General features: G+C 49.5%; 9 protein-coding genes across 9 annotated transcripts; 5 read left to right on the top strand and 4 right to left on the bottom strand.

The window, feature by feature from the left end:
- Positions 1-854: 854 nt before the first annotated feature.
- Positions 855-3,492, bottom strand: F5B22DRAFT_322979 (uncharacterized protein). Its single transcript, XM_047970719.1, has 2 exons — positions 2,538-3,492; positions 855-2,484 (listed from the first exon to the last, which is right to left on the bottom strand). The coding sequence occupies exons 1-2, from the start codon at positions 3,298-3,300 to the stop codon at positions 878-880; spliced, it is 2,370 nt and encodes a 789-aa protein (XP_047828453.1). The 5' UTR covers positions 3,301-3,492; the 3' UTR covers positions 855-877.
- Positions 3,493-5,485: 1,993 nt separating this feature from the next.
- On the top strand, positions 5,486-6,465 carry F5B22DRAFT_616455 (Rhodanese-like domain-containing protein). Its single transcript, XM_047975586.1, has 3 exons — positions 5,486-5,847; positions 5,902-6,016; positions 6,077-6,465. The coding sequence occupies exons 1-3, from the start codon at positions 5,695-5,697 to the stop codon at positions 6,259-6,261; spliced, it is 453 nt and encodes a 150-aa protein (XP_047828452.1). The 5' UTR covers positions 5,486-5,694; the 3' UTR covers positions 6,262-6,465.
- A 70-nt stretch (positions 6,466-6,535) lies between these two features.
- F5B22DRAFT_658031 (uncharacterized protein) lies at positions 6,536-7,649 on the top strand (the record flags this gene model as incomplete). Its single annotated transcript, XM_047980094.1, has 1 exon — positions 6,536-7,649. The coding sequence occupies exon 1, from the start codon at positions 6,654-6,656 to the stop codon at positions 7,647-7,649; it is 996 nt and encodes a 331-aa protein (XP_047828451.1). The 5' UTR covers positions 6,536-6,653.
- Positions 7,650-8,750: 1,101 nt separating this feature from the next.
- On the bottom strand, positions 8,751-11,543 carry F5B22DRAFT_322945 (HET domain protein). Its single transcript, XM_047970718.1, has 2 exons — positions 10,659-11,543; positions 8,751-10,602 (listed from the first exon to the last, which is right to left on the bottom strand). The coding sequence occupies exons 1-2, from the start codon at positions 11,412-11,414 to the stop codon at positions 9,052-9,054; spliced, it is 2,307 nt and encodes a 768-aa protein (XP_047828450.1). The 5' UTR covers positions 11,415-11,543; the 3' UTR covers positions 8,751-9,051.
- Positions 11,544-14,257: 2,714 nt separating this feature from the next.
- Positions 14,258-15,696, top strand: F5B22DRAFT_322897 (arginase). The gene is made up of 3 exons (XM_047970717.1): positions 14,258-14,558; positions 14,618-15,201; positions 15,289-15,696. Exons 1-3 carry the CDS (start codon positions 14,475-14,477, stop codon positions 15,599-15,601), a joined length of 981 nt encoding a protein of 326 aa, XP_047828449.1. The 5' UTR covers positions 14,258-14,474; the 3' UTR covers positions 15,602-15,696.
- Positions 15,697-16,837: 1,141 nt separating this feature from the next.
- F5B22DRAFT_322875 (uncharacterized protein) lies at positions 16,838-18,115 on the top strand. The gene is made up of 3 exons (XM_047970715.1): positions 16,838-17,201; positions 17,342-17,616; positions 17,753-18,115. The coding sequence occupies exons 1-3, from the start codon at positions 17,011-17,013 to the stop codon at positions 17,851-17,853; spliced, it is 567 nt and encodes a 188-aa protein (XP_047828448.1). The 5' UTR covers positions 16,838-17,010; the 3' UTR covers positions 17,854-18,115.
- Positions 17,734-18,209, top strand: F5B22DRAFT_322864 (uncharacterized protein). The gene has a single exon (XM_047970714.1). It carries the CDS (start codon positions 17,869-17,871, stop codon positions 18,115-18,117), a length of 249 nt encoding a protein of 82 aa, XP_047828447.1. The 5' UTR covers positions 17,734-17,868; the 3' UTR covers positions 18,118-18,209.
- F5B22DRAFT_322878 (uncharacterized protein) lies at positions 18,090-19,229 on the bottom strand. Its single transcript, XM_047970716.1, has 3 exons — positions 18,647-19,229; positions 18,450-18,552; positions 18,090-18,333 (listed from the first exon to the last, which is right to left on the bottom strand). The coding sequence occupies exons 1-3, from the start codon at positions 18,738-18,740 to the stop codon at positions 18,303-18,305; spliced, it is 228 nt and encodes a 75-aa protein (XP_047828446.1). The 5' UTR covers positions 18,741-19,229; the 3' UTR covers positions 18,090-18,302.
- A 75-nt stretch (positions 19,230-19,304) lies between these two features.
- F5B22DRAFT_658028 (glycosyltransferase family 90 protein) lies at positions 19,305-22,216 on the bottom strand (the record flags this gene model as incomplete). Its single annotated transcript, XM_047980093.1, has 3 exons — positions 19,305-21,081; positions 21,142-21,826; positions 22,097-22,216. 3 exons carry the CDS (start codon positions 22,214-22,216, stop codon positions 19,955-19,957), a joined length of 1,932 nt encoding a protein of 643 aa, XP_047828445.1. The 3' UTR covers positions 19,305-19,954.
- Positions 22,217-23,152: the final 936 nt, after the last annotated feature.

Genomic DNA, 23,152 nt, shown 5'->3' with positions numbered 1-23,152 from the left:
AATACATCCACCAACTTGATCGCATATATACTATACATCTAAAATAAGAAAGCAGATCAACGTTAGCTTAGAACTTAAATATTGCTTTCCATCAAAATCCTCCATCAAAAAGTTGTTACACCTTCTAGCTACACTCACTCCTAGCACTGGGCGTCAGTCATTTCGCATCAAAACACATCGAGTTACTCAAGCCACTCATTCGTTCACGCGACTTATGTCACTCACAGTCACAACACTCAAATTTGTTCATACCGAACTCATCGAATTTCAGAAACCATTAATTAGGTTCACATTTTCAATCAACAATCATCCATCCGTCCATCAAAAATATTACTTCAAGACAACACATGTCAACGCTCAAATAAGTATCTCTTCGAATACTCAAATCAAATCAAGTCCTCTAATAAGTCCGATATCCATACCCATTAGATCCCATAGATTCCCATCAACGCCTCGTACAAGCCCGCGCTCCTTACCCATTTCATTTAGATAGGTAGGCACGCGTTGATTTATGGTTGTACATGGCGCCAGCTCGGTCCCAGTCCCTTTCCATTTCAAAATCAAATCAGCAATCCCAACCCCGCAACCCAACGACAAGAAACCAGTTAAGCAGGTAAGTAGTCGCCCTTTTCTTTCGCAAGCAAGCAAGCAAGCAGATCTAGCTTATCATACACCCATCCATTACTTTTCTCCGCACCATCGGATCCGATTAGAGCAATTGTTACACATCCGCATGAGCATCTCATCGCATCGCTCATCCGGTCCGCATAGTTTCCAAAGCACACAAACGCCGCCCATGACAGTACACGAACAAGACACTCCAGACATCTGATAGCCAGCGAGCCCTGCAATGAAAAAAATTACAAAAGCTTCGCTATTAATGTCCAAAGATGAGATCATCATGACTAGTGAACATATCAACGCCATCATACGCGTCTTCGAACTTCGCGACATCCGCGGCAGAAGCAGAGGCAGAGGAGCCAAACATGTCGCACTCGAGTATCAGACTGCTCTCGTTCGATCCTCCCAGGGTGGGAATGCAAGAGATGTCGGACGCCGAGGAGATCATGGCGTCCAGGCCGGGCTCAGACATGTCGAAGTACTGCGTCGCCAGCGGCGATGAGTCGTCCGTGAGTTCAGGCGGGTCGTTGACGGCGCTGGTAATACTTCTGGCGGGCGAGGACGGGGAATGGTGAGGGGGTAATAGATCCGCGGATGAATGGGGCGTGGCCCGCGAGGAATACGAATGGATGCTCGAAGGCGACGCAGCGTCGAGCGCGGGCATCGGCGCCGACGACCCCATGGACTGGAGACTGCTCGGGTTCAACGTGGTTCCGCCCAGCGAGACATCCATCACGTCCTCCATGAGGTCAAACTCGTTCATCTCTTCCTCGGGCGACGTAGCAGCCGAGACGTCGGAGCACGTGCCTATCGAGGACACCGAGGAAACGCTCTTGTTCTTCCTCCTCGTCCTGCACGCCTTCTCTCTGCGCTCCTCGTTTTCCGGCCTCGGCTTCCGCGGCCGTCCGCGCTTGGCGTTCTTCGGGGCGGACCCCTCGAAGGCGCCTATGCACATGCCCCTCTGCCTGTGCCGGGTCAGCGCGTCGTGGCGCGCGAAGCTATTCCCGCAGAGACACGGATATGGTTTGATCCCCGTGTGTATTTTCGCGTGGCGCTTTAGATCGTGTTGTCTCACGAAGCATTTCTGGCACGCGGGGCATTTGAACTGTCTGTCGTTGAGATGGGTCTGGACGTGGGACTTGATGTTCTCCTTGCGCCCAAACTTCTTGTTGCAGTCTTCGAAGGTGCATATCCATTTGTTGTCCTTCGGATCGGGGCCCTCGATGTATTGCTGGATGTCTTCGAGCGTGATTCCCGTGACGGTCTTGGTGCTCTCTATGTCTATGGTGGCAATGCTTGCGGCGCTAGCTAGAGATGCGACGGATTCTGTGCGCCGGTGGTGAGATGTCTGGCTGGATGGTTTCTCGGTGGCCGAGGATGAAGCGACGTCGGAAAGCATGTCGTTTGATATAGCCTGGGGATCAGACTCGGGGTTGCTGAAGTCGAAGGCTTCGAATTTGTTCATGTTGGGGGTGACGGGGGACATGTGCTGTGAGTATTCGGAGCGTGCGCTGGATGGGTACGATGGACCCTGGAACCCGTCATTGTTGGTATCAATGCGGAGATCGGTATCTGATGAGTGATTCATAGCCAAGTATTCCGGCACAGAAGTTGCAGGTTGGACAGCTGAGGCGTTTGTGGGCATGGTGTTGGCACGCCGCGTTTCCGGTACTATCGTCAACGACTCAGTTGCTTGCCGCATTTCGTCAAAGATAGTTTGCGACCGCCGGTTAGCTTTCTGCCGTATAGGCTTTACGGTCTCCTCGTTGGATTCATCATATCCCTCAACAAATCGTTGAGGAGGTTGCGTCTGCTCAAAACTTCCTACTTGAGGCGTCTCCATAGGGGTCATTGGGAAATAATCTGAATTGTTGATCAGCTGATTTGTGGCCTCGACTGGTTAGGAAACTACTCACCTATTTCATTCTGTTTTGGTGGTGTAAGAGGCCGTTGTAACGGCTCTTGACTCAGATTCTCGAATTTGCTTACTCTATCCGCGATCCCGTTGCTGACTCTCCGCTTGAACTGAGCAGCACTGTTGTCAGCCAGCCAGCCAGGGACACCATTCATGCTATCCTGGAAGTTCATCATGGTTGGGGTAGACATGGCGCTCTGGGGAAACAAGTCAAAATCAGGGGAATCTAAGCTGCTGGGATAGCCATCTTGTTGTTCTTTGATGATGACATCCATGGATCCAGGGTACATGTCAAATACCATGGACAGGTCACTGGGGAGTGGAAGGCCATCAGTCCACTGCTGATCAAAGCATTGGAGCTGGGGTGTCGCGCCGGGCGACACCAGGTAGTTCTCGTCGGTTGCCAAGTTCGCGTACGCTTGCTGGGGGCCCGGGCGTGCTATGCGTTGCTGCTGCGCTTCTCGCACCACATGCTGTGGTGTGGTTGCTGATCCTGTGCTGTTGTTAGTATTACTTACCATGCCATAGCTCTGCCTCTTCTGCGACAGCATCTGGCGCCGAGTATCGAGGCTCATGCCTCGGCGGTGGGCTACTCGGGAGCGCTGCTGTTGATACTGGGTGTGCTGTGGGCGCAGGGGGCTCGGCTGTATGTTGGGCAGATTTGTGGCGATCTTCATTGTGTCGTATCCTGTGGGCGTTGAGTTTTGTCGTCTGTGTTGTCGGTTTCTGGCGTGAAGACCGCTCTGTGGCGGATTGGACAGCATTATGATGGGAGATGAGTCCGGACGGGGGTTGCTGTTGTCGTCGATAGATGTTAGTTGTCGAAATTATTAGTATGGCCTATCAATTGGGTCCGAAACTGCGAGCGCGTCCATTGTTAGCGATGGATTCGAATCTTGGATAGGCTATACAAATGCCTCGCGTATCCAATCGTCGCAATGACAGGAATCATGGCGAAGGAGAAGGACAGAAACAGGCTTCTGGAGTGAATTTACTCACCTCGCGCAGCGCGCAAGCCAGGCTAGCCGGGCAACGGGAGTCTTAGAATGTCCTCAGCAAGCAATACGGAACTCAGCAAGCGACCTGGATAGTAGAGAGATGTAAGTATAGCCTGTGTCTATTAGGCGAGTATCAAATGCGCAACTTTTCTAGATTGGATTGGATTTGGCGATGCAATTGGAGATGGGATGGGATGGGATGGATAAAGATGGGGATGTGGATGGATGGATGGATGGATGGATGGAGTTGAACTGGTAGTGTAGATAGATAGATAGGTAGTTGGAAGAGAGAAAAAGGGAAATGTAGGCAAAGCTAGCTCGGGATTGTAGACGGGCTGACTGCTCGATGCGGACGAGCCTCGGAATATGAGAATGAATCGAGTGATGGCATTTCAGCAGGGCCAGGCATGTTGACTGACGTTTCCACGGCGTTGCGCGCGCGTTGCTACGGCGACATCCAGCGACATACCCGCTCCGACGAAGTTTCCCCCCTGTAATAGACCCTGTAACAACTCCACTGTCGTGAACCCGCCTCCACTAAACCCACTAACCCTCTTCTGTCTTCAGGCCTTTCTCCAAGTGGCTCCAGTGGCTCTTCAGCGCCCTCTTCAGCGCCCTTTCCAGCGCCTCGGTTGCTGCCCACGACACCTCTCCACCTCGATCAGGCCTAGCCCAGGCGCCACTGACAATTGTACATGGCGCTAAACGGCCCGCTAAAAGCGCTGCGAACTGCCTAACTGCCTACCGCAAGCTTGGCACACGCATTCCCGTCTTCCAGTGTTGTTCTTTTGCCATGTTCGTGGATTCTTTTTTTATTTTATTTTCCGCTCTGTCTCGAACACAGTAATTCTATCGAGTCCATAGTGTACGAATAGTTCCGTCTATCATTCGAGAAGCACAGTGGCGAGAGTGGCAATGTCTGACTACTACTATGTACGTACAATGACTGACTTGTTCTTGTAAATAATGACATGGTGATGGCCTCTTCTCGCCGTAACCAAGCTCAGTAGAAGACGACGATACCTATACTTGTCTCAGATACCAATGCAAATATCTTACCTAGGTGCCCTGCAACGGGAGGTTTAGATCATGTCGGCACATCTGTTGATCGATCTACACTGCAGCACGCTGCACGACCTGACTACCGGTACCTATGCGCGTCTACTACGAATCGCACATTACCTATCGAGCTTCTCTCACCTGAATATAAATAGTACTGTAGCTCTAAGTAAGCAAGTATTACGTAGTTCTGGGCTAACCTGTACTGTTCATCTTCTAGAATACAGTATAGAAAGAGAAAGGTACAGGCAACGAGTCTTACATCAGCCTGTCTCGGCATCATGGCCACAACTATTGAAAAGCCCGGCTCCTTGTTTATCTCATGATTTATACTCACCACGACCCAAACCCAAGTGTTTCAGGTTTCGCCTCATCTCCGGACTGTCGGCGTCCTGTCAGCGCTAAGAATACATCGTCCCAGCAGCACAGTGTTTTGTCATTGATAGACCTTTGAATACGCCATCGTCCCATCTTTTCATTTTTCAGCTAGGTTAGGTATCTAGTGTAGACTGCCTTGAAGGCCCTTGCGGCTATGTCGTCCAGGGCACGGAGCCGCCGGTACGACATGCAATCAAATTTAGACGCCGTGTGGAGGGAACGATACGGTGCCTTGGTACTGGATTCTTTTGGGAACCTTTAGCGTACAGTCCAATGACACGGAACTTCGGAATCTGGAACCTAGTGTAATGAGATTGTGGACTTTTTGAGCAAACTGAATTGCTCCATGAAAAGTGCAGTATGCTCTTTTATGTGTCGAGATACTGTGCTGCACAGATTAAAGAATTATTATGTAGCTACAAGTATGCGATTCATGCTGGCCTATGACAACAGCACAATTCGGCATCATTTAGACTAAAGTTACCTAAAACTACCTAACCTCAAACTATTCACAGCCAATCATGCGAGGTCAACAGCCGTGAGGGGAAGGTGAGGGAGTGGATTCCGAATTCCCTCACCTGTCGAAGTGAAGAAGACCATCCCTCGATACATCCAATGTTAGGTAATTAATTAACTTGTGCAAAACCATACAAAACCTATCAGCCCATACTGCCTCGTGATCTTATTGATTGATACCTTGGGGAAATCCTCGCATCAACGACCATGCAATCAGAACAGCCATGGCACACAGCTTTTCCTGCCCCGAAAACTACCCAGCCGGGGTCGCTTTCGCGGGATGAAGTCCTAGAGAAGCTACGCGCAGGTGGTGCCGGACGTGACTTTATAGTTGTCGATGTTCGCCGCAACGATTACGAGGTGCGTCTATGATCGCTCTCCAAGACTATCTATCCATTTACACACCGAACTCAGGGCGGCACGGTCCGCGGGGCCATCAATCTCCCCGCGCAATCACTCTACCCGACTATTCCTACCCTCTACAAATTATTCAAGAGTGCTGGCGTTGAATACATTATCTGGTTCTGCGGTTAGTCGTCACCAGCGCAAACCAGTACTTCATTAAGACTGAGATCTTTTTTTCCCTTAGGCTCGTCACAGGGTCGTGGGACTCGCGCCGCGGGTTGGTTCAATGATCATATTCAGGAACAAGGGGACGCGAACATGAAAAGCGTGATCCTCACGGGCGGCATCAAAGGTTGGGCTAATGCTGGTGAGGAATACGTTGAGTTCATGGATGGCTACGTACCAGAGTACTGGACTCAATTCAAATGAGCATAAAACAAAAACGTATCAAAGGCTATTGTTTTCTCCGGAGCACAATTTCTTTCACATAATTATTGAATACTTGTTGAGCCAAGGAAGATTGAAGTGAAAAGACTGAACAAGACCTATGTTCTCCTCGTGAAAGGTAAACAAGCAAATGAACACAAAGACAGCAACAATGCCTTGAATTGCAAAGTCCGTTTTCTTTGAAGACTTGATATAGAGTTTCTCTTTGGAGTGAGTAGCAAGTGATATATAAAGTGTTGTAATTTCTACATGATCTGATACGTGATACTACATCCAAACAACACAAGTAATCCAACTCGAGACTGCGAACATCAACAACCATTAACTACACGAACGTCAAATCTACGAAGATAACTCAGCACCGCTCCAACAACATGTCCAACATGGAGTTCATTGACCCGCAACTCATCAGTGACAGCCCCGTCACCCCATCGCCCTCTCAAATGGGAGAGGAGCAGGCAGAGTTTTCCTTCACAGACTTCCCGTTCCATTACGATTACACTAACAATGGCATGCCGCAGTACTACTCTCCGTACGCAGAGCCATACCCCTCGGGTCCTCTCGAGCCCAATTATCAACCGGGGTATTTCCTCGACCCGCAGCTCCCGAACTACCCCCCCTTCGCAGCCTCAGAGTATCCGTACTACAGCCAATACGTGAGCGCCGCAACGCAGACAGACATCGAAGCACCCCTCTCACCCGTGCAAGACGTTGACTTGAAATCTGACGGCGTGTTACGTAGTACATACTCCCTCCGCAACCGCGTAGTCCATGTCTCTCTCTCCTCACGCGTCGCCCGCGAACAGGAAAAATCCCGCGCAAAAGCCGCGCGGGAAAAAGCCCTCCGCAAGTCCAGATTCCGCGCCCATTTGTCCTCGCCCTCATTCTTCCAGCCCGAGCAACTGACGTCTCCCCTGAGCATCATGTCTCGCACAATGCCATCTTTCACACCCGTCGATCTCGAATCCTTCGTGTCCCGCGGCGCCGACGGGCGCATCACGCGGGGGAAGATCAGCCGTCCGTTGAACCCGTTCATGCTGTACCGCGTGGCGTACGGGAAGGCGGCGTATTGTTTGCTCCCCGTGAGTCAGAATGCGCAGGTCTCGAGGATCGTGGGCGCGAGCTGGAAGATGGAGGATGTGAGCGTGCGGCGGTATTTCAGTGAGCTGGCGGCGCGGGAGAAGGAGAATCATAGGCGCTTGTTCCCCCGGTATAAGTATAGTTTCAGGAAGACTGACAATGTAAAGGCGCGGTCTCCGTTGCCTAAATTTGAAGAGGCTGATGGGAGTTATGGCACTGATAGTACTGATGGTGCTGATAGTGATGAGGGATCGGAGTACGAGGATTGCATCGTTGCGAGGTCTTGCTGAGTCTTGCCTTTGGGTGGGATATTGCAGTAAGATGGGTGTAATTAGATATTGAGAGTTTTGGATTCACTAGTTGTTTGTTTACATTAGAAGATGGAAAACATAGGTTCTAAATACACGACAAATTCATGAAATTCTTAGTACCATACACATGCCCTTGCTTTGTTAATATAGATAATCTGTGCTCTTTATAAATGAAAGTTTATCCGTATTTCACAATTGATGTGTTAAACCATTCTTAAGCATTTATTTATAAAGGGCGGGATATAAAAGCTAACGGAATGAGCGCTTTATCTTTTTATTTTTTAACAGCTAGTAAAGAAGAGACTAGTTTGATTATAAATATTGCTACGGCTACTATACCTATGGTACATCATTTCGTACTCAGCAAGATAATGCACCGTCATCCTCATTGTTTTGGGCACAATGATATTTAATATACTATAACGTTTCACTACTATTCATGGTGCATACCATGTATGTCTTGCTTAGGGCAAGGAAACAAGTGTGTATAATAAACTCTGTTTAGGCCTTTAAGTCATTTATGCTAGCGTGGCCAAATTGGATCCCTCTAACTGAATACTCATTGGCTCATAGCGAAATGAAGAATATATGTATTTATATATCGCTCCGCGATTCTTACCCTTTAAGGTTTCATCATTACATCTCCGGGCCGCGATAACTGAATATCCACAAGGTTCATACGTCTGGGACTCATCTGATAGGTTTACCAAGATAGGTACATGAAGTCAACAGCGTGATGTTGTGAGGTTGAAAGGCGGCTGATAGCCTATTTCACACACCCGTCCCACCGAGTTGCTTATCTATCCTAAGGCTGCCCATTTAGCTCTGCTCTTTTGAAGCGTTCCCTTAGCAATAACCTCATTATGATATTACCAGAAAAGTAATACTAATTTTTTTTTCTTTTTCATTGTATGCTAATTACCCTTATTCCAAGATGCCAGCAATGCCGGATAAGGTGGCATATAATTTTCATTGCTGCGCAAGGGTCTTTCTAAATTTCTTAAGCGGAATTAAAGCTGTAATTCTATTCTGAGAGGGTTTCTTTTGTTGTCTTACATCCTTGTAATTAGCTGCGCTACACTGGTCTGTTATACACTATTTTCCTGGGTGCCTGTTCTGGGATGACGCTCATATAATCTCATGGAATGATAAGCTGACTGAGTTTTTCGTGTGTTCTTTCCGTTCGAATTGTTGACTCAAGGACTCTCTCTTCTGATCAGAACTAGCTTCCCAAATCATTGGCTAAGGAGTAGATTCATCAACCCTTCTGTGTTTCTCCCTTATTTTGTTGCTGCTGCAAGGACCTCTGTCAGCAACACGATTAATAACCCCTTCGTATATTCTCCTTATTGTACTTCTTCCGTGAGAACTTGATCTGTTATTAAGGCTTGTCGACCTGTTGGGCAAGGAGGCAGGTCATGATGTCTGCTGCGCCCACTCCTTGTCGTGCTGCTTCCATTAGCACCGTCTCTGTGACAGCGGCTTTATCGCCCTGACGGCGAAGAAGCAAGGCGAGTAGCTCTACTAGGTCTGGTATGCTCCGGCCAGAGCATATTGCTTTGATAAGAACTCTTTCGTTAATCATGGTTTTCTCAGCTTTTCCAACAAGGAAGGTCATTATTTCGATGTCGAAAAGCTTGTTTCCAGCTGCTTCTTCGAGAGCCGCTTCAGTGATCTGGACCTCGTTCCCCTTCTGGCGAAGAAGTAATCTCATCAGCTCTACATCATGCTCCATCGCGACCTCAAGGATATCATTTTGTGTGATGCTGAGGCCGTCACTTTTGTGACCGAGAATTCTCCCTATTATCGCCAAGCGTCGGACTGTACCTTCACCATGAAGATCTGTAGCTTTCAGTACATCAGGAAGCTCTATTCCCAATTCCTTCTCATAACAGTTGATTGCTCTTAGAAGCAATTCACACGCATCCGTTTCTTCATTCAAGTCCAAGTGTACCAAACCCGTGATATGGAGCCTCGCCGCCTCACCTGAGTGATTTCGGGGCTTACTATTTAAGCGATCAATTACTCGATGCTGTAGAAACTCGTAGTTCTCGCAGTTGTCTGGAACTATCAAGGGAGCATTCCAATCCCAAAGAAGCAGGAGGTCCACAGGAGAGCCTTGCTCAGGTATTATACGGTCTCGTAGCATATCGAATGGTATCGTAGAATTTCCGCCCCCAGTATTCGTCAGAGCGACAGTAATCAGCTCGCAATAATCCTTATACATTCGGATGATTGTTGGCTCGGATGCTCCTTCCAAGAAACAAATAATATCCCCCTGGCGTAGAGGCCTGGGAAGGGGTTTAAATGAATAATCAAAGAACATAGGACCAGGGGCTGTCCAAATATAGTTCTTGGGTAAATATTTTGAAATCTTGAGGCGTTTTGAGAACACAGTGCTCAAAGACAGAAGGGTTTTCCCACTCGATCCAATGTTATTTCCAGTTGAATGCCCCGTTACTCTGCCGACAATATAGCCCTTGGTCCTGATCAGTGCAACCTCTTCTTCGTCCCAAGTGTCTACGAATGTTTCTTGGCCAAAAACAAACTGAACGAGCTGACGAAAGAGGTGTCCCCATGAGATCGTGTAGTTAACCGATAGGCTATGTGGGCTGTAAATGTCAGAACTCATTCCGAGCAAGGCATAGACCTTGTCTCGGCGGTCGGTGGCTTTTCGGGTATAATAGAGATCAATTAGTTGACCGAGAGGTGCCATATCGAGGGAAAACCTGTTCATGCGAGGACTGACATATTTGGGTCGGAAGAGCAAGTCCTCGAGCAGATAAGTCAGAGAATGGACTAGATGTTGCGTGTTATAGTCCTTCAAGGCGACATTAACGGCTAGTAAGCCTAAGTAAAACGCGTAACCCTCAATTTCGTTGCTCCAAGTCATGACGAGGATTTGCCGGGCTGCAGATATCTCCTGGAGTACCTAAAGCAAAACTGTTAATAGTATCCACAGACTTCTTTGATTAGCTATTCTCTTACCCAGACTCGCTGGAACCATGAGCGCTGCAGAAATTCGAGAATTTCTCTCTGGGCTGCTTGATCGAGTACTTTATCGACTTGACGAGAATTGGTGGGCTGCTTCTGTGCAGCAACGCGTAACGCTTCCAGTGCTTGGTCGCCATTGGTTATGGTTCCTCCGTCGAGTTCGCAACTACCTCCTTGTGGTTCCTCAAGCCAGACAGTCACACGGGTTGCTTTCGCATATACCATTGCCATCATTTGAACCTGAGAGGCACGCTCCGCCAAATCATTTTGGTTGATGCAAATACCATCAGCCCAGATGATTCGTGGAAAGGTGCAATCGCGGAGACGTAACAGGACCGCGTGAAGATTTTGCGTGATGGGAATGAAACCCCTTTCCGTATAGACTTTGTAAGCTTTCTCAGATGAGCCCCAAACGTAAGATATAGCTTCATAGAGATGGGGCCCTGCCCCTGGGTCTGCGTCAAGAATAGAGTGATCGATGAGTTGACATTGTATCGGGGCAGATTTATCCGGATGTGGCATGAGTTGAAGTACTCGGATATAACCATTTGCCAAAGGGTTGAAGTGATACATAGTCGGAGAACCAGATGTTGGCGGCATGGATGATGCACGTTCCACAGTTCTTGCCTTCATGGTCGTTCGTGACTCGATAGCGTTTGTTTTAGTATTGTCTTGCAGCTCCCAATCGTCACCTTGTGAATCGCCATGCCTCCCCCGTTTCTCAGAAGCGTTTGATTGTAATTCGCTCATGGTGTTGATTAAATATGATCAAATGACGCTGCCGAAAAAGAACATAATAAAGTTGTCGATGGTGTATGAGTTTAGTTGCAATATTCAGAATAAGTTCCATACTTGTGAATACAGTGAAGTATGAGCAGGTGTAAAGTTGCCTGATCTGCTCATATGCAAGCTTGCGATCGTACATATAACAGCAGCGGGGAAAGATCCTAAGTATGTGTATTTGTTGGGCTGACCTGCAGGTACTTTGGCACGTTTGAATACTACCTACGAAGCTTTATATAGAAGTGATCAAATAAAGTGAAGGTAAACCACCTCTTGCTACTCTAGAGGGTAGAACATTTAGAAGTGAAAAGATTCAAGAATAATCATAGTTGAACTGTGATTGTTCGCGGCCTAGCCGCTGCCAACCTGGTGCCCTTGAAGTGTCAATATACGGGACTTTCAAGGTCAAGTGGAGGTACCCTCAGTTTAGTAGTGGAGGAGCCATCCTTACTATACCTAGTTGGTATACTCTAGATATTCATAGCAGAGAGGCGAAAGAGGTAACCTCCGGCTGCCGGATCGATAAGGGATATTGGACAGTAGGATGCTCAATATAACTTGGTAGCTAAGTAGTTTAGAGTTGGTTCCCGCCCCAACGTCTACCAAGACCAACTCGTCGTGTTCCAAAACAAGGGTTGGGAATAGGGCGAAGCTATTCACAATCTCATAACCTGTCGTGGCTGCCAAGACTCGACCGATCTTCCTGACCTTCAAGTTCCAGCGGTTTGACTCATATTAGTGAGAGATAAATTGCCTCATGTCGGTGTGATTGAGACTGTCCTAGCTATGACGAAACCTGCCCTGCATCCCAAAAGCGTGCAAGGGTTTTTGGCGCGTTCAGCGCCTGTAACAGGGTCTGCGCCTCTCCGCATCAACAAGGGCAATTTAAGTATATTTAGTCTCGAAGAATGTTACTTATGTGTAACAGTCATGCACAGTGAAAGTTGCACGACGCCTAAATTTATCCGTGACTGTATCGAGACTCATTCTAAAGTCAAAGTTCTCCGTAGTTGACACGATGAAAGACATTCGCAACCTTTCGATTCTTTGCAGATGCGATGAGGAGTTCTTCTTATGTAAGCTCACCAATCTCCACCCACTATGCAAAATGGGGCTGAAACTACTGTACTTAAGCAGGTAATCTTCAACAAGCTCACGCGAAGAAAGTAGAATGACTTCATCTTATCGCTCGATGTTCCATACTTTACTTAACTCACAGCGCATCAAAGTGAAATAGGCCATGATAGAAACGCCGAAAAAGACAAGACCACACTTCTCGGGATAAAGCGGTGAGAAAAGACGCGGTCAGATGACGGGTCATGAGATGCGGCAATTTTTCCTCCGGCGCTGATTTGATTGACCGACGGACAATCAACTAACCTGCGTGGCTTGGGATGAAGCGTGCGATGTGGTAACAATTATGTGTTGATTATGTGTTGGGAAGCTGGCAACGCCGGCAAGTTTGGCTCGGGGCCCGGAGGTTTGTCACTTAGGGGGAAAGCGTTGTCAGCGCGCGCGAGGGCGTTTATCACTTAGGGGGAAAGCGCTGTTAGGAGATATGTCACTTAGAGGGAAAGCTTCGGGTCGACGCGGCCTCTTTATTTTTCCCTTTCGTGAGACGCTCTGCATAGTTCGGAGTCATAGTAATAATGGCCTCTGGTCCCCCACATTTCTCCTGAATCCGGCGAACTGAGCTGAGTCGAAGGGACATGACGGCGAGATGCGTAGAAGACGCGGCACGAACATGAGTGACAGAATGCTACGTAATTTAACTGTAGTTAAGTGGTATATATCTGTTATATATCTTGTCTATTTCGCAACCGAGTTAGGTCATTCAGGGGTCTGTTTACCTACCTACACATCTCCCTATTTAAGTACTTAAAGGTAGCGTCTCGTCCAGGTGAAATGCTTCCGGTCCTTGGGTTGCATCGTCACCGGCAATTGGAGCCAGACAGACACACTATCCACGACGCTAAACACTGTGAGACTTAGACCTTGGAGCCCTTGGAGTGGGGTAAGAAGCACAGAACAAATAGGAGTAAGACATAAGCCAAGGGCATTGGCACCAGCAAGCGAATGATAGCTGTCGGGTTGTCTGGTTTTGGCAAGTCTACGGCAGAGATACCTAGGCGAAGTAAGTATCCAGTTGGAAGCTTTTCTGCTGTACTTAGCCGGGAGGCCGCCATGCCCTGTATCCCGGGCCTCTCTGTGCGTCGTTGCGCCCGATCGTTACGCGTTGCCGCATGTGCCGCCCTAAGCCGAGCTTACCAACGACAGGCTGCTGACTGACTCTACCTGCTACTTCGTAAGTAAGTATCCATGGTGCTACGCATCAGATATTAGATGGAGATGCTAGGAACTTCCCGTATCTTTACGTGTCCATCGAGCTTCCTGATTGATACCATCACGGACGAGTTGGAGAAAGGATGGAGGGCCTCGGTTGGGGTTCATTACCTGCCTTCCCGAACCCCAGCGGGACAGCGGATAGAATGCTTCTAGAACAAGAGGAACACTAGGGAAAATACAGTAGAGCCGTGTCAAAAGAGGCGCGAGCTGCAACTGCACGTCCAGGGGGGACCCTGGGATCTGCATTATCAGATTCAACTAATAACCTTGGAAAGGCGCCAGTGGGCAAAAGCCAACGTGGGATGGGAAGGTCGATTAGTCGATCGGCTTGTCGACGGGGAGAGCTTCAAGACGTCAGTCGTCGGTCAGACAGACTACCAGCCAGCCAGCCAGCCAGTCAATCAGTCAGTCCGTGACTCGGCTCTTTGTAGGTACTTAAATAGCGCTGTCCCTAGCGACAGAATTTAGCCAACAGTAGAAGCAGAACAGCTCTCTCTCTCTCTTCATTCTTTCACTCTTTATTTAAGACCATTGATTTGTCCCGGCTCTATCCAGTCCTGTCCTTCCTGTCTGCTCTGCTCTGTTCTGTATAGCAACCCAACGGCGTTACTTAGTATTCAGGCTACATTGGTCTTCTATTGCCCTATTTCCCCACGTCGCCCGACACAGCATCTACCAAGAATGAACACCTCCATGGTGAAATCCAAGTTCCTCTCCAACCCGGAGGACATTGGAGTGGTGGCCGTCGGCTTTAGTGGAGGCCAGGTACGAAAATTTGCTACCGATGAATGCTTGTGGCTCTACTGACAGGCACTGTTCTCCAGGGCAAATCCGGCGTGGACGCCGCTCCCTCGGCCCTCATTGAATCCGGCCTCCTCGCCCAACTGCAGAATGAGCTCAACTACAAGCTCCACGGCGACGACAGAGTCAATGCCTACAACGACCTGGTGCCCAAAGAGGACCCGCCCTACCGCAACATGAAGAACCCTGGCACCGTGAGCGCCGTGACGCAGCGACTCAGCGAGCAGGTGTATTCGCACGCTAAAGAGGGCAGGATGGTGCTGACGCTCGGCGGCGACCACTCGATCGCCATCGGCACCATCGCGGGCACAGCCAAGGCCATCAGGGAGAGGCTAGGGCGCGAGATCGCCGTCATCTGGGTCGATGCACACGCCGACATCAACACGCCCGAGACGAGCGACTCGGGCAACATCCACGGCATGCCCGTGGCCTTCGTGTCGGGCCTCGCCAAGGAGGAGAAGCCCGAGTACTTCGGCTGGCTCAAGTCGGAGCACATGCTCAACGTCAGCAAGCTCGTCTACATTGGCCTGCGGGATGTGGACGCCGGCGAGAAGAAAATTCTACGGGAGAACGGCATCAGGGCATTCAGCATGTTTGACATTGATCGGTAGGTCACCCCCCCTTGTTTGCATATATATGCGGGATGGGAAGCAGGAAAAAAAAAAGAAAAAAGCTAACATGGGATGCTACATAGTCACGGTATTGGACGTGTCGTCGAGATGGCGCTCGCTCATATCGGCACCGATACACCCATTCACCTCTCGTTCGACGTCGATGCACTCGACCCCATGTGGGCGCCCAGCACCGGAACTCCAGTTCGAGGAGGCTTGACGCTGCGAGAGGGCGATTTCATCTGCGAGAGCGTCCACCTAACTGGAAACCTGGTGGCAGTGGACCTGGTCGAGGTCAACCCGAGTCTCGCAGCAGACCGCGAGGCCGAGGCGAACGAGACCATCAGGGCCGGATGTTCGCTCGTACGGTGTGCACTCGGAGAGTCGCTGCTGTAAAAAGCAGTCGTAAGGGGGTGGGTGAAGCTCGTCGACCCATTTTCATCGGTAGGTAGGGTTGGGGAAAGGGGGGGCATTTCCAGGCAGGCTTTATAGACATTCAGGCGTTTATGATGGAAAACTGGTCACGAACATAGCTGGGAGACACGGCTGTTGGAGTATATTTTACGCTGAAGCGTACGATGAACGGTTAATCGACCGATGACCTGGGCGACCAGGCAGATCTGGGGGCAGACTGAATCTCGCTACTCGTACCGGCGATGCCACGGCGGTACTCAAGAGATACATACCTATTGAGTGTGCAACCGAATTGATTGTTAAACACACCTGCTGCCATCCGCGTCTTTTCTCGTGATCTACCGTTTGTGACAGCAATGAATGGACCAGCCAGTCCACTTACGATGGCCATGGTTGTATGATGGAGGAATTTACACATGGTAGGTAGATCTTGAGAGAAGCCGCACGTAAGCCCTACAAGGCTTCACTAAAAGCGCGATTCGGGTCATTTACAGGGGGGTCCTACAGGGCCTACAGCCTTAACCGGCCCCCCGCTGCAGCAATCCCCCGGGCCGTCGCCTAGGTATCTCCCTAAGGCAGGTCAGCAAGCTACGGGCAGATACCCACATCATCGTCAGTGGCTTTGGGTTATGCTGGTTGGGCGATCGATTTCGCGACAAATGCGCTCGGATTCGCTCCATCTGCATCATCATTCCCACCCAACCGGGTTCGTCGGGTCTCTGCTCCCCAACACCTTCACCACACTCCAATCGACGAGTTCGTCATCACGAGCCCTCTGCTCCGCCACTGCGCGACAACACTCGAGAGTAACCAAGCAGGCAGGCAAGCAGGCAGGGTTCTCGTTGCTTGCTTGCTTTGCCCGTGGCACCACCGAGCAACAAACCAATCGGCGCACGCGCGTTTGTTTCCTCTCTGCGTTGGCAAATTGGGCGCGCCCGCCCTGTACCATCACCGGTGCTCCCTGCGTCGCTATTGGGCTCCCTGGATGAGGCGGTCAAGTGACAGCGTCGACACCGACGGGGGGAATTCGTTCGTTTGTCCTTGAATCAAGATCGATCTACATTCTACGATATTTAGAGCCTCACTCGGTCCGCTTTCGATACCTTGCGCCCATTAAGCATTCCGCCGTCTATAATACAGCGACATAAGGACGCACTTGCCAAGCATTTACATACTTCTCAAAGGGTTGGAGATTGGACGATTTTATTCTTGGAATAGCTTGGGAGTTGTACCCGTGCTTGAACAGCTTGGAAAGAGAGCTTATAAGAGCTAGGGGATCTGCAAACGGACTGTTGGGCAGCCATTAGAGCGCGCAACGAACGACACCCAGGAGCCGCAATTCTACTTCGATAACACGCGCTATTGTTGCTTGGACTGGGAATATTGTCAAGATGGCTGCATCCGCGACGACGGGGGGTTCGTACGTGTACGAACGGCGCATCGCCCGCATCCACCGCTACCACTGGCCCGCCATACAACTTAACGTCTGGATGCTAGTCATGCTCGCAGCATCGTTCCTCATCATTGGTGTTTTCGGCTCGTTCATCGACATACAGCAGCAGTTGGACCTCTTCGTGCCTTGGTAGGGTCATCCCTTTCTGTCCTACATCCCTCCCTTCCCTCTCCCTAGCTACGAACACCCCCTACGGACACCCCTCTCTTTAACAAGCCCCCAGCGAGAACCATATCCCATCGGCACTGATCACTAACACAAGAGAACAGGTATTTCGCCTACTACATCACAGTCGCCGGATTAACCGTAGGCTTCATCGTCCTATTACTCTGGTTAATAGCGCAGCGGCGCTTATTACCTGCCATCGTCATCATCGGCGCCTTCGTGCTCTTCGTGCTGTGGCTCGTGGGGCTGATCGTGATCAGCATCGAGCTCTGGGGCCCCGCGGGCTCCGTCAGCGCGAATTGCGAGAACTTGGTCTGGAACAATGTCCAGACTGGCAATAACGAGGCTACGCTGGCGTGGTTGGAGCAAAGGTCGATATGTAAGTTACACATAACCTCTTAATTCCCAATCTAGGCCTACATTGCACACCCATTTGATGTGGACTTCATACCTAAGGTTGAGATATCAACGGTGAGCTTAAGCAATTGCTAATGCGCCATTTGCGTTTATTACAGGTCAGCAGTGGCAGTCCGTCTTCGCCTTTGGTGTAATAGGGAATATTTTCTTGCTTTGGATCATCGTGATGGCCGTCCAAGTCTTTTACGACGACACGTAGCGGATCCGTGCCACTATGGCACATAGTCGGCCTACGATTTTCACACCCAATTTTGGATTTTTTGGGTTAATTACTCCGTTTGCTTCTTATTGGAAGGTGTATGCCATGTATGATTTGGAACGACCTGAATTTCTGCATCTCGGTTACACTACGGGCATATTCTGGCGTTGGGTGTTATACGGGTCGAGCGGCGGTACAACTTTTACAATGTGGATTTCTGGTTTATTTGGGGAAGATGGGGACATTGAGATACCAACAGGCTAGATAGAGACACGTGCTTGATGCTGCAGATGATTATGTATTTTACAATGTGTGCTGTATTTTACTTATTAATTGTGCCGATGGCAGTATTGTTACAGGTGAAGGACGTTCTCTATGGCCGATATCACAGCGAGAAAACCCATAAGTCAGTCAGTCTGACACCAACACATATCATACCCCTCAACCACTTATTCAGATAGCTTGCCGGGAACTTTCTTGCTACACATATATAACGAATTAGCCATATCCATTCATCTCTCACCATGAAGTATAACCCGGTATGTTTTACTTCTCTCCTCTCCCAGGGAAGACCACATGAGAATACCTCAACTTACCCCGTCGCATTCTCGAACCCCTGGCGCGCTGTATCCGTCATCTGCTCGCGCTGGTCGGCTGACAACTTGTCGCCCATATACTTCTTGTTGATATACTCGGCGCCTACAAACACGCGACTTCGTTAATTGGGTTTCTTAATCACCTTATTTGAGGAGAAAAGAAAGAAGAAAGCAGATGAAATAATAGGAAAACATACCTTTGTCGCCGTAATCCTGCCCCTCCTTCGCTGCGCCGGGACCAGATTCATTCGCCTTGTCACCCTTTCCGACGACTTTCTTGAGAGTGTCCATTGCGATGTGATATATGTGATCAGAATGCGTTTCCAGGTATTTGTTTGTATAAGTGTAGATAAACGGAACGAAGAATGCGATGGGGAGAAATAAGTGATCCTAACGCCGTAAAGAGGAATCCGAGCAACGGGGGTTTTAAATACTTATAGCAATCCCCTGGACCTCGATAGGTAGGCAGATAGATAGATGATAACTGTGTATGCTGTCATAGTTATGTGAGCACCTATTCTCTCTTTTTCAGTTTCATCCTATTGATCTCTGTACGGCCATACCTACCTACCTACCTACCAAAGTCCATCTTCCACCCGTCCTAGCACGTGTTAAGTATGACGTTCTTCATTTCATCTCTCCATCATTCACCTCACTCTCTATTCCACCATCTCAGTCCCCCCTCTTCTCCTCCCCGAAGTATCATACATAGCTAGTAGACGGTCTAAAGCAAATGACATCACCAGCGATCATCTTCATGGCGTTTCCCTACCATATACCGCCAATAGTGAGGTCATGGGCCGTATATATATCGAACCACCTGCATCATCGCCGAGTTTATTCATTTAGTAGGTAGGTAGGTGGGTATGTAACACTTTGAATTCAGTTGGTACCCAGGGTAGTTCCAAGAAAGAAGCAGCGCTTGTAGCCTGCGACTCTGATGGAGGGGAGATACGTATTCGAGAAGATATTTGAGCAAGAGAAGCTTTATGCCCATCAATCTCATCTCGCCGCCCATATTCATTAGATATCATCCAGGCCTCAAAGACCTAACACGTAACAATTTGAACAACAATGTAGGTTTCTAGCAATTTTTGGTACATAGGTGGGTATATGATACACAGTATCGATGCACTCAGCTCAGCCCTTCCTCCGTTCCGTCAAAAGCAGAGGAAAGGTATGTAGGTATGTGTAGGTATGTATGCATGTAAATATGTACACGGCGTGAAAATCTGACACTTTCTGTTCTGCAATGCAATGTAATGCAATGCATCATGCGGCGCGTCATCAACGCCAGCCAGGGGTATGTATGTATATATATATGATACCAGCGAACTTCCCCCCGAGAAATTCGCCCATGCCAAAACGATAACGCAAAAAAAGAAACAACAACAATAACAACGCCATGGCCATTGAATACACCTGTTTCATGCAATAGCGGTCCCTATTTCCCTGATCTTGCGATAAGATACGCGCCTTTCTAAGGCGCATGAATCTCATCATGCTCATGATTTCGATTTCAAGTCTTCAACCCACCCCATACTCTCTCGTCGATCATCAGAGAGTCGGGCGTACTCGAGCAGTAGGCGGAGGACATATATCTGCATGTCTTCTTTCCTGAGGACGCGCTCAGCCCATGCCTTGCCGTCCATGGCGATCTTCTTAGCGGCTTCGTCGTGTCCCGGCATGACCTTGCCATATCCTAAAAAGTACTCCATGATCCCGTAGTAGTCGCCGAAGCGGCTGTCCATGGGCACAAAATGTTTCCACGCGATCAGCCGGCTATCGTGCCATTCGTGCCACATGGTGCTTTTGATGGGGACCCCTGTGCTGCGGAGAAAGCCGAGATACCGGCCGGAAAAGGAATTGCCGTCGATATCGGGGAGGTATTTGTATGTGAACTGCTCTGCTAGATCAACGCCGTCAATCACCTCAAAATGAGGTGTGGTATAGGGACAAGTTTTGTCCTCTTCCTCTTCATCATCATCGGACTTTGGTGGTTTTGAGTCGGCATCGCACATCAGATCAGTGAAACCAACATCAGCCCATTCAGATACCCACTCCCCCAAACGCTTTTCTTTGCTTGCCATAATGCCGTAAGCAGCCGAGGGTAGTTCAAAATTCACCGGCGGTTCGACGCCAGCTTCGGCAAGGGCAAGTTTTGTTCCGTTATTCATGGCCACAAAACGGTGTCGTTGGAAACCTCGCCAATTCGACTCCTTATTCAACCCCCCCGTGGCGACCCCACGCCATATGAGTGGACCGTACTTGTCCTCCCATTCAGAGCCTTGGAACCCCCCACCGGTAAACCTATCCTCTTCATTCCAGTACATAGGCGCGGGCAAGAGAATTTCATTGTTCGTAGCTAGCTTACTGCCACCGAAGAGAGGGAAGAGTACTCGAGTGGAACGGGTGGATAGAGGATGAATGAAGATTCCCTGAAGACCCTGTAGGTCGGGCTGATGACAGAATTCGGTCGAAAGTGTGTAGTTTGACACGTATCCTTGATATTGATGAGGTGTGGCCCATTCGGGAGAGAACTTGGGCGTATCATCGTAAGAACCTACAATACTTAACCGACGAGCTGGGCTGTCCGGGGGACAACCGCGACGCGCAATCAACCAAAATGGACCTGTGGGGGGTTAGTGTGTCTTGCTGGCACGTATTATTGAACCATGGAGAAGTAGCTTACTTGTTTCCTCCCACTTCTTTTTCCTCGTGGTGGGCTTCTCATAGCCCTCCTCAGGGTCGGGCCGGTCCTGGAAGGTTGATACAACCTTGTTTGTTGGGGTCAGTTTCCGAGTACGCTCGGCCTTTTTCATGTACGTCGCGACCTCTTCCCATGGTACCACCAATCGAGGTTCATCCATGGCGTTGAGGGCAACGTCCATATCGGGTAATAGATGCTCAATAGTCTTGAACATCTTCAACCAGATCTGTGTCCAAAACCAGTCGCTCTTCGCGCTTGCATTATGATTGCGAATATTGATGGTCATTTCAAAGTCCCATGATTCTTTGCGGATGATGTTGGGGTCGAGACCCCAGAAGGGATTGAGATCGTGGTATATGCGGTCAAAGAAGTCCTCGACTATGATGGCATTGTTTTCCTGGGCGAACTCGAACCACTTATCGAACCCGGGAGGTGGATGTCTGCCACGGCGCTCGCGATAGGCCTTGGCGGCCCCAGCGAGAGTTGTGGACTCTTTGGCGAGGACCTCTTTGAAATTCTTGTCTGCGAGTCTTATTAACTCATCTATAGGATGATCGGCAACGGCATTCGAGCTCGAGTGTCCTTTCGATTTCGCAGGCGTAGAATCGTCATCGTCGTCTTTGCTGGTACCTCCACTAGAACCACTTTTCGTTTGTCCGGGTTTGTCCTGTTCTTTGGCAGAACCACTCTTCCCTTTATCTATCTTCCCTAGGCTATCGTCCTTATTGCTAGATTCGCCCTTCGTTTTGCTATTTTGGCCTATGGGTTTCTCGACCGGGCTCTCTTCTTCCTTCTCTGCCTTGACCGCCTCAATATCTTGAATTTTCGTCCCCGCCTCCAAGTTAGACGAAGGTGGCGATGGTGGGTGTTCTATTGGCACTTGATCGGTATCGAGGATAAGAGTATCGTGGCTCTGGGGATGGGAGATATCGGGGACGGGCGAGCGGTAGTTAGAACCAGTGAAAAAATAGTAAAAAATGCATGTCACAAGCACAACAGGAATGAGATAGCGTATCACGTGCGATGGTCGCCGTGGCGGGAAAGCAGGCGACCGCATGATGAAGCGACGATATGGCCACAGCCGGTGGTTTGACGATTCGGGCGACGGGGTGTGTCAGCGCTTAAAAGCGCGTCGGACGTCAGGTCGAAGGCCAGCGACTTTCGAACCGGTAGTAGGCTGACGTGGTGTGCCAGACGAAATGAAGTCGCAGGGATATTTCGGTAAGGGCTCTTGTGGTGCAACTCGGCCGTTTCATTGCCCCTTCGGACTTGTAGGATGATCCATTTAAGCAAGCGCAAATGTTGAGGCAGAAAAGGAAAAAAAAAAAGGAGGGGAAGTCAGAGATTCCGAGACAAGACCAATCAATGGAGGCGGTGCAAAAGAAGGGACAGAGAAGGGATTAACAAAGGCAGCGGAGAAAACGTGAGGTGATGATCGATGAAGTGCTAGGATTAGGATCATGCTAGCGCAGAGCGATGGCCAAGTTAGATTGGTTCGTCTAGGTCAAGGCGAGCCAAGGCAAGCCAAGGCAGGGAATCGAAGACGTGGTGGCTGGTTTAGGGCAGGGCGCCGTCGAGGTCTACTCAGTAGGACAGTACTCGCTATGCGGAACAAGGATGATTTCAATACAAGACAGACGAGACAGATATGCTTATATTCCAAGATCAGACGAACAGTTGGAGAACCATGATACCATATCATGTCTTGTGCTGCAATTCACCAAGTTGTCGTGTTACCAAGACTTCTGGTAACACTTCCAAGGTTCAGTGGGCAGAGAGAGCGGGCTACCTAGAAGCGCTAACGCCTACTGTCTTTCAGGGGCTTGGCGCCTGAGCCAGCACCATGGAAATGAACTGGGGGGTGTTGTATACTCGCCGGGAATCACACGCAAACAGCCTCAAAACCATACGCCGTTGAGGGTCGAGAGGCAGAGAGGGGTCAAGGACATGAAGGAGAGAGGACGCCAGGTACCTGTCCTGCAGTGGGAAATGA

This window comes from Xylaria bambusicola (assembly GCF_022495145.1).
Source record: "Xylaria bambusicola strain CBS 139988 unplaced genomic scaffold F5B22scaffold_38, whole genome shotgun sequence".
Taxonomy (NCBI): Eukaryota; Fungi; Ascomycota; class Sordariomycetes; order Xylariales; family Xylariaceae; genus Xylaria; species Xylaria bambusicola.
The sequence above is the reverse complement of the archived record's forward strand: the minus strand, read 5'-3'. Positions and strand labels throughout refer to the sequence as shown.

What these genes read in the sequence shown, in the direction of transcription:
- F5B22DRAFT_322864 (XM_047970714.1), top strand. Translation starts at nt 17,869, where the DNA reads ATGGCACATAGTCGGCCTACGATTTTCACACCCAATTTTGGATTTTTT.
- F5B22DRAFT_322878 (XM_047970716.1), bottom strand. Translation starts at nt 18,740, where the DNA reads ATGGACACTCTCAAGAAAGTCGTCGGAAAGGGTGACAAGGCGAATGAA. An exon ending in GCAGGATTACGGCGACAAAG is followed by an intron (nt 18,553 to 18,646) that starts GTATGTTTTCCT and finishes GCGTGTTTGTAG; the next exon opens with GCGCCGAGTATATCAACAAG. An exon ending in GGGTTCGAGAATGCGACGGG is followed by an intron (nt 18,334 to 18,449) that starts GTAAGTTGAGGT and finishes ATATATGTGTAG; the next exon opens with CAAGAAAGTTCCCGGCAAGC.
- F5B22DRAFT_322979 (XM_047970719.1), bottom strand. Translation starts at nt 3,300, where the DNA reads ATGCTGTCCAATCCGCCACAGAGCGGTCTTCACGCCAGAAACCGACAA. An exon ending in ACCAAAACAGAATGAAATAG is followed by an intron (nt 2,485 to 2,537) that starts GTGAGTAGTTTC and finishes TCAACAATTCAG; the next exon opens with ATTATTTCCCAATGACCCCT.
- F5B22DRAFT_322875 (XM_047970715.1), top strand. Translation starts at nt 17,011, where the DNA reads ATGGCTGCATCCGCGACGACGGGGGGTTCGTACGTGTACGAACGGCGC. An exon ending in TTGGACCTCTTCGTGCCTTG is followed by an intron (nt 17,202 to 17,341) that starts GTAGGGTCATCC and finishes ACAAGAGAACAG; the next exon opens with GTATTTCGCCTACTACATCA. An exon ending in GTTGGAGCAAAGGTCGATAT is followed by an intron (nt 17,617 to 17,752) that starts GTAAGTTACACA and finishes CGTTTATTACAG; the next exon opens with GTCAGCAGTGGCAGTCCGTC.
- F5B22DRAFT_322945 (XM_047970718.1), bottom strand. Translation starts at nt 11,414, where the DNA reads ATGAGCGAATTACAATCAAACGCTTCTGAGAAACGGGGGAGGCATGGC. An exon ending in CATGGTTCCAGCGAGTCTGG is followed by an intron (nt 10,603 to 10,658) that starts GTAAGAGAATAG and finishes GTTTTGCTTTAG; the next exon opens with GTACTCCAGGAGATATCTGC.
- F5B22DRAFT_322897 (XM_047970717.1), top strand. Translation starts at nt 14,475, where the DNA reads ATGAACACCTCCATGGTGAAATCCAAGTTCCTCTCCAACCCGGAGGAC. An exon ending in TCGGCTTTAGTGGAGGCCAG is followed by an intron (nt 14,559 to 14,617) that starts GTACGAAAATTT and finishes ACTGTTCTCCAG; the next exon opens with GGCAAATCCGGCGTGGACGC. An exon ending in AGCATGTTTGACATTGATCG is followed by an intron (nt 15,202 to 15,288) that starts GTAGGTCACCCC and finishes GATGCTACATAG; the next exon opens with TCACGGTATTGGACGTGTCG.
- F5B22DRAFT_616455 (XM_047975586.1), top strand. Translation starts at nt 5,695, where the DNA reads ATGCAATCAGAACAGCCATGGCACACAGCTTTTCCTGCCCCGAAAACT. An exon ending in TTCGCCGCAACGATTACGAG is followed by an intron (nt 5,848 to 5,901) that starts GTGCGTCTATGA and finishes CACCGAACTCAG; the next exon opens with GGCGGCACGGTCCGCGGGGC. An exon ending in ATACATTATCTGGTTCTGCG is followed by an intron (nt 6,017 to 6,076) that starts GTTAGTCGTCAC and finishes TTTTTCCCTTAG; the next exon opens with GCTCGTCACAGGGTCGTGGG.